General features: G+C 24.6%; 1 protein-coding gene across 1 annotated transcript in view; it reads left to right on the forward strand.

The window, feature by feature from the left end:
- The first annotated feature begins 1,094 nt into the window (after positions 1–1,094).
- Positions 1,095–8,698, forward strand: part of LOC117174741 (mediator of RNA polymerase II transcription subunit 19) — a 26,023-nt gene continuing 18,419 nt past the window's right edge. Inside the window, exon 1 of the mRNA XM_033364078.1 lies at positions 1,095–1,766. Within this exon, the coding sequence (XP_033219969.1) occupies positions 1,580–1,766 (187 nt within the window). The 5' untranslated portion in view covers positions 1,095–1,579. The remainder of the gene's footprint in view (positions 1,767–8,698) is intronic.

The following is an 8,698-nucleotide window of genomic DNA, read 5'->3' on the forward strand; positions in this document are numbered from 1 at the left end:
TTTTAACATACCCGAAATATTTAAAATCCTTTAACACTTTTAAGGATCATCAAATTTCTTAAAAATTTAAAAAAGACCCTTCAATCTTTCAAATCCTTTTAAATCACTTCAAATTATTGAAATTTATTTTAAATTCCTTCGAATCTTTTAAAATACTCTAAAATAATGTAGATGCTTTGAAATCTTTCGAAATCCCTTGAAACTTTTTAAAGCTGTTGAAAATTCTTTTCGATTTTGAAAAATACCCTAAAACCTTCAGAATCCTTTGGAATCCTTTCAATTTATTAAAATCTATCGAAAATTCCTTGGAATATTTTTAAATATCCTAAAATATTTTAGATCTTTTGAATTCTTTAAAATCCCATTAAATTTTTTTAAGCACTTGAAAATACCATGGAATCTTTTAAATACCATAAAATACTTCAAAATCTCAAATTATCCCTTTAAATTAGTGAAATCTATTAAAAACTCTTCGGATTGTTTTTAAAAACTCGAAAATATTTTAAATACTTAAAAATTTCTTGAAATCCTTTAACAAATTTTAAAGCTGTTAAATATTCCTTCCAGGAATCTTTTCAAATATCCTCAAATATTTCAAAAAGATTTAGGAAAGTTTAGAAATAGGTGTAGTCCATAACTCAATAGTGGTTAATTTATTGAAATAAAAGTGACTTTATATTTAAAAAGTTACTAAAAAGTGATTTGAGAAAAAAAGCGATTTCCCTGACTTTAGTCATTTTTTCCCTTCTAAATCAGGCCACCATATTAATCTACAATCAACGAATACACTCGTTTAGTTCATACTACATTCTTAATTTTTTATTTTCATTAGTGAAAAATACTGCAGGTATCTATTTTAATTTTGAATTAAATACTAATTTGAATTAACCTTCAAAACGGGAATAATTTTTCATTTAAATTTAAGAAGCTTTCAATTTTAAAAGAATTGAAATATAAAACTTGTAAAAAAAATATATTTTTAAAAGAAAACCTCTAACCGCTGAAATTTTCTAATCTAATCGCGGGAAATTTAAAAAAACCTGGCGCCATCATTGGAAGAGACACGAACCAATCGAAATTTATCACCCATTGCTGATCTTCGCTGTGTCAAACATGGCGGACTTAACGACGTTGTAAATAATACATCGGACGTTAAAGTTAAAAAACAGTAAAAAATGTGTGTTTAGTGAGTCGGAAATTGCCTCAGATTACATTCTGTAGGCTTCAAGCTTCTAAATATCCAAAAAATTTTAGTTTATGGTCACGGGTGTCTCAGCAAAAAGTCGCAATCTGCACACAGCATTTGATGGTTTTGATGTTTCGTCACCGAAATAAGTTTCCATCAACCCAGTGAAAATTTTAACTTCCTCATCTTTGTGTACAAAACAAACACTGCAAATCATGAGTGTGTTTTACAAGTTCGACCCTCGCCTCGAATATTCGAGAGCATCAAAATAGAAAATCATTGTTAGTACATGGCAGCAAGGACTGACTTTTTGCCTCATTTTTTGACTTTCCTCGAGCTCGCATTCGAGATTCAAATATTGTAGTGAACGGGGCGATGAAGTGAAGAAGGAGGATGATGATGGGCGAACAGTTTCGGAGCAAAGTGGAGCAATACTCACCAAAGTCTTCACCGAGGGGTGCTCGCTCCCCTGTAGTTTCTCGTCAAGACTCGAGCGGGACACTCAAAACGACGATTTCACTAGGAAAAAATCCCTCGATCGTCCACAGTGGGCCTTTCTATTTAATGAAAGAACCCCCTGGTAAGTACGCCCTTTCTCAGCTCTTCTCGATTTCCTGGTTGTCGAGGTTATCGAACTTCAGTTAAATGTCCTAACCTCACTTTCTCTGGTCAAAAATAGAAGTGTCCCGCACGTACTGATTTTAAGGATCACAATCCGGTCCCCTTTTTTCCTTGCATTTTAAAAAATTCCCTAAGACACCTCAAATCGAGAATTTTCAGCGAATTTTCATCCTTGATTTACAAAGTTTCGATTCAATTTTTAAGAATTATAACCAGAAATTCAAAACAGAAAAAATGACCAGGCTTCTGACTCACTACACTATTGACACTTTTTTTGAGCGATTAATCTATTTTGCCACTATTTCGGAAAAAATTAGACTATTTTCTCACAATATTCGACCAATGACACTACTTTTCGTCGAAAAATATTCTTAAAATTATTCAGCAAATCACATCAACTTTCCACCAAAAAGTTGAATTTTATACCAAATTGTGGAATTTTGTAACCAAACGGACGAAATATCTACATAACGGTTGAATTTTCAATCGAAAAATGTAATAGTTGATATTTAAACCGAAAAAAGATTTTAATTTTAAATAAACAGTTGAATATAACCAAAAAATACCACTTTTCATCAAAATATTTGGATCCATAACTAAAACAGATTATTTTTCAAACACACATTTACATTATTATAAAGAAATTTATTTTCTATCAGAAAATACGAATTGTTAACAAAATACTTATATTTTCTACCAAATAGTTAAATTTTAAACGTGAGGATTAATTTTCTATCAAGAAAGACGATAAAAAAATACATAAATTTTAGAACAAATAGTTGAATTTTCAACTAAAACATAAACATTTTGATCCAAACATCGAATAGTTAAATTTTCGGTTAAAATTTGTCTACAGGATTGCTGATTTTTCAAGCCAAATAAAAATTGGAATGACTAATTTTGAACAAAAAATGTAATTTTTGATATTTAAACCAAAAATTATTTAAACATTAAATAAAAATCAGGTAAATATAACCAAAAAGGACGAATTTTCAACAGCATACATGAATCCTTAAGTGAATCAGATAAATTTTTAACAATACAGTTGCATTTTTAACAGAAAGAATTGATTTTCTACTTATTTCATCATTTTTCAACAAAATGTTTTGAACAATGTACGTGATGTTTAAGTTTTATTGAGGAAAATTAATTTTTAGTAAACACATTAATTTAATCTAAAACAGTTTAGTGTTGTACTAAATACTTGAATTTTATATGAAATTGTTTAATTTTTGTGCTGAAAATATGAATTTTTTACAAAACAGTTGCATTTTTTTACTAAATAATTAAATTTTCAGTATAAAAAAAAACAGTTTTTAACAAAAAGACAACGCATTTTCAACTTAAATTATTATTTCTTAAACAAAAAATAATCTTTTAAGAAAATAGTTCAACTTTTAACCAAGGAGTTGAATTTTCAATCTAAAAATAAGAATTTTTAACGAAAAATATCATATTTGATATCTAAACAAAAGATATTTTAATTTAACGTAAAAAATAGCTGGCTTTAACTAAGAAAGATGAATTTTCTACCAATCACATCAGTTTTCACCAAACTAGTTAAAAACTTTCTGTCAAACTCTTTAATTTTTGAGCCGAAAATACGAATTTTCTACAAGACGGTTGAATTTTCAACCTGAAAATGTGAATTTTTATCGAAAAAGGTTAAGTTATTACCGGGCAGTCGCATTTTTGTCAAAAATATATGAAAGTTCTATAGAAAGATACAGTTTCAAACAAAAAAAGAGAACAAAATATGTAGTTGAATTTTCAATAAAAAAATGTTGTTAGTCAAGAAAGAAACAAAATTTCAATTAAATTGTTCAATTAGCAAGTCATGATGACGAATTTTCAACGAAACAGTGAAATTTTAACCATTATTGTGATCCAAATAATACAATTTTTAATAAAAAAATATTTTTTAACGAAAAACCCTAAAAGCTTTTAATTTTTTTGTAAAAAGCAGTTGAATTCCCCTGAAAAAGATCAAATAGTTTGTTTTTTTAAACTATTTACCAAAATAGTTATATGAATTTTTAACCAGAAAAATGAATTTTTAAACCAAAAAGACGTATTTTTGTACAAAGTAATTAAAATTTCTACCAAAAAGGATGAATAAAAAAACGGTTGATTGTTCAAAATAATAATTAAATTTTTAACCATAAAAGATGCATTCTCAATTAAATATTTAATATGATATTATAACCAAATAATGTTTTAATTTGTAGTAAAAAGCAGTGTAATTCGTCCGAAAAAGATAAAACAGTTTATTTTTTAACTAAATTGTTGAATTTTCATGCCAAAAAGTTAAATTTTCAAACTTAAAATATGAGTTGGTGAACACAGAAGTTAATTTTTAACCAAATAGTTTCTTGCAATTTAGTTCCGTTTTCAACCTAAAAAGGCATTCTTAACGAAAAAGTTAATTTGAATTTCTTACCAAAACATATTTCCGTTGTTTATCAAAAGTTGAATTTATCCAGAAAGATAAAATATTTTATTTTTTCAACCAGATTGTTGCATTTTCAAGCCAAAAAGACTACTTTTCTACAAAACAGTTCGAACTTCTAGCAAAAAGAATGAACTTTTAACAAAACTTTTGATTTTTCAACAAAATAATTAAATTTTCAATAACGAAAAAGTTAATTTTTTTCTATATTTTCAAGAAAATAGTTTAATTTTTAATGAAAATGATAAATCTTCAATAAAAAAAATTCAAGTCAAAAAGACGAAGTTTCTATAAAATAGTTAAATTTCAACAAGAAAAGATGAATTTTCAGCAAAATTGTTGATTTTTCAACAACATAATTAAATTTTCAAGTAATTAATAAAAAAATCAATATCAAATAATAATTCCAACAAAAAAAAGACGTAAATTGATATTTTAAGCTAAAAACATTTTAATCTTAAATAACAAAGAGTTGAATTAAAACTAAAATAAATACGAATTTTCAAGAAAATATTTGATTTTTCAATCAAAAAAATAGTTGACTTTTCCATTAAAAAACATTAATTTTTAACAAAATAGTTATATAATAGATTTATTTTTAACTAAAATGATTAATCTTCAACCGGAAAAATAAATTTTTAAGCTAAAAGTATAAAATTGTTTTAATAATAATTGTTTTGATAAAAAATAATTGAGTTCATCCAAAAAAAAGAGTTGCAACAAAATAGTTGATTTTTGAATAAAAAAGGATTAATTTTCAATAAAGTTATTAGAGATGCATTTTTAATTTAAATGGTGAACTTTCATTTGAAAAAATTAATTTTCAGGCTAAAATACAAAGTTTCTGCAAAATTGTTGATATTTCAACAAAATAATTTTCAACTACGAAACATGAATTCTCAACAAAGTTTACAACTAAATAGTTGAACTTTAAAGAAAAAGAAACAAGTTTTTAATAAAGTCTCTGCATTTTTAAACAGAAAAGACGAATTTATTAGAAGAAAGTTGAATGATAAACATAAAAATTAATCTGCAGCCAAGAAAGATGAATTTTCAACCAAAAACAATGACTGTACAAAATTGTTGACTTGAAACAAATAATTAAACTTCCTAAAAAGAAATTATGTAGGACAAGTGTCCCAATTACTGCTGAATCAAGCGTTAGTCTCACTTTACTTGACTTTTTTTTTTAAATACATTATTATGATATAACAATATGTTTTTAACAATCTTATTATAAAAAAAAAATGCTGAGATAATATGAAATTGACTTTATGATTGATCTATATCGTAAAATAAAAAAATAATAACAGATTGTGTACCTAATACTGTAATTTGTCCTACTGATTAAAATATATATTTTTTTAATTAAACATGAACATTTTTTAATTATATATAATTTTTAGGATGTCTACTCACTTGGAAAATCTTGCCAGAGAATTTTTTCGAGAGAGTGTCTTAATTTTTTCTAAATTTCTGGACTTAAATATTTTGTTGAAAATTCCTCCTTTTTGGCAGAGAATTAATTCTCTTGATTGAAAATTCATTTTTTTTTTTAAATTCAAGAGTTTGGTGGACAATCGGACATTTTTTTCTCCCTTGAATGAAATATTTTCCTTAGTTAAAAATTCAACTCTTGTTGAAAATTCGTTCTTTTGTTCATAAATTGAATTTTTTTAACAGATAATTTAAGCAATCCAGTTGAATATTCCATTATTTGAGTTGAAAATTCATCGGTTGAGTTGAAAATCAAACTATTCCATTTGAAGATTAATTATTTTAGTCTGCAATTTTTTAATTTTGTTAAAAATATAACTATTTTGTTGAAAATTATTTATTTTGTTAAATTAATTTTTAGACTGGATTTTGTGGAATTTTGGTTGAAATTTGCCCTTTTGGCAGAAAATTAGTTTTTGTTGTTGTTGTAAAATCAATTTTTAAAGTGGAAATTTAACCATTTATCTATTTAATTTAATATTTATCTTTTTATTTGAAAAACCAATTTAGTATCAAATTTTTGTTGAAAACTGAGGTATTTGGTTGAAAATTCGCCTTCTTTATTGGCTCAAGGTCAATGATGATTTTTTTTTTTGAAAATTCAACTACTTGATTGAAATTCATTTTTTTAAATGAAGATTCATCATTTTAGTTTAAAATTCATCAGTTTGGTTAAAAAGTAGACTATTTTGTTAAAAATTAATTTAAAATTATTTTTCGAGTACTGGAAATTTCACTATTCCATTTTTGGCAATAAATGTGTTTTTATGCGTGAAAATTTACCCATTTAGTTAAACATTGTTCTTTTTTATTTGAAAATTCACCTTTTTGACAGAAAATTAATGGTTTTATTTAAAACTTCAAAGACTTGGTTGAAAATTAAACTCCTTTTTTCAAAATTAATTTTTTTCTAATAAAGAACCATCTTTTTAAATTGAAATTCATCACTGTGCTTGAAAATTGGCATATTTTGTTGAAAATTTGTTTTTCTGCTTTAAAACTATTTTTTTAAACTAGATATTTAAGTATTCCATTTTTGGTTGAAAATGTAATTTTTTATTTGAAAATTTAGATATTTGGTTGAAATTTCGCCTTTTTTGTTGAAAATTAATGATTTTATTTGAAAGTTTAACCATTTTGGTGAAATTAAACTTCTTTCTTAAAAATTCATTTTTTTTCCAATAAAGATCCATCTTTTTAAAATTTTTAATTCATCACTGTATTAAAAAATTTATCTATTTTGTAAAAAATTCGTTTTTTTGTTGTCGTAAAATTAATTTTTTAAACTGGAAATTTAACTATTCATCTTTAATTTTATATTTATCTTTTTATTTGAAAATCCACTCATTTAGTATCAAATTTTTTTTGAAAATTGAGGTATTTGGGTGAAAATTCGTCTTTTTTATTGGCGGAAGATCAGTGATCTTATTGGAAAATTCAACTACTTGGTTGAAGTTAATTTTTTAAAATGAAGATTTATCATTTTAGTTGAAAATTCATTACTTTGGTTGAAAAGTAAATTATTTTGTTGAAAATTAATTTAAAATTATTTTTCGAGACTGGGATTTACAATATTCCAGTTTTGGCTAAAGATCTGTTTTTATGTTTGAAAATTTACCCATTTAGTTGAAAATGTTTCTTTTATTTCAAAATTCCTTTATTTTGTTGAAAATTCACCTTTTTGACAGAAAATTAATTATTTTGTTTAAAAATTCAACCACTTGGTTGAAAATTAAACTTATTGTTTCAAAATTTATTTATTTTTTTTCTAATAAAGAATCATGTTTTAAATTGAAATTCATCACTGTGGTTGAAAATTGGCATATTTTGTTGAAAGTTCGTTTTTCTGTTGTAAAACTATTTTTTTAAACTAGATATTTAACTATTCCATTTTTGATTGAAAATGTAATTTTTTTATTTTAAAATTTAGGCATTTGGTTGAAGTTACGCCTTTTTTGACAGAAAATTAATTATTTTATATAAAAATTTAACTCTTGTTGCAAATTATAATTTTTTTTTTGTTAAATTAATTTTTTAAACTGGATTTTGCGAAATTCGCCTTTTTGGCAGAAAGTTAATGATTTTGATTGAAAATTAAACTCCTTTCTTAAAAATACATTTTTTTTTTCTAATAAAGATTCTTTTTTTTTAATTTTAAATTCATCACTGTGGTTGAAAATTTATCTATTTTGTAAAAAAATTTGTTTTTTTATTGTAAAATCAATTTTTTTAAACTGGAAATTTAACTATTCAGCTTTTTAATTTAATATTTATCTTTTTATTTGAAAAACCACTCATTTAGTATCAAATTTTTGTTGAATATTTAGTTATTTGTTAGAAATTTCGCCTTATTTTTTTGGCGGAAGGTTAATGACATTTTTTGAAAATTCAATTTTTTTTTTTTAATGAAAATTCATTTAAAATTATTTTTTGAGACTGGAAATTTCACTATTCCATTTTTGGCTAGAAACGTGTTTTATGTTTGAAAGTTCACCCATTTAGTTGAACATTTTTCTTTTTTATTTGAAAATTCACCTTTTTGATAGAAAATTAATGATTTTGTTTAAAAATTCAACCACTTGATTGAAAATTAAATTCCTTTCTTAAAAATTCATTTTTTTCTAATAAAGAATCAGCCTTTTAAATTGAAATTCATCACTGTGGTTGAAAATTGGCATATTTTTGGTTGAAAATGTAATGTTTTATTTAGAAATTTAGGTATTTGGTTGAAAGTTCGCCTTTTTTGGCAGAAAATTAACCCTTAAACGGCCAAAACGCCACTACCGGGACACTGCTTTTCAACGGCCAATAACTAAGACTATTCGACACTAGAAAAAATTGAAACACATATATTTTTATTGTTTAAGATCTCCTCTTTCCGACGGTGCCAATGAAATTCCTCAAAAAATTTTCTTATTATCCCAAAATGCAGTTTAAACAAAAAA

Source organism: Belonocnema kinseyi, chromosome 6 (genome assembly GCF_010883055.1).
Source record: "Belonocnema kinseyi isolate 2016_QV_RU_SX_M_011 chromosome 6, B_treatae_v1, whole genome shotgun sequence".
Lineage (NCBI taxonomy): Eukaryota > Metazoa > Arthropoda > Insecta > Hymenoptera > Cynipidae > Belonocnema > Belonocnema kinseyi.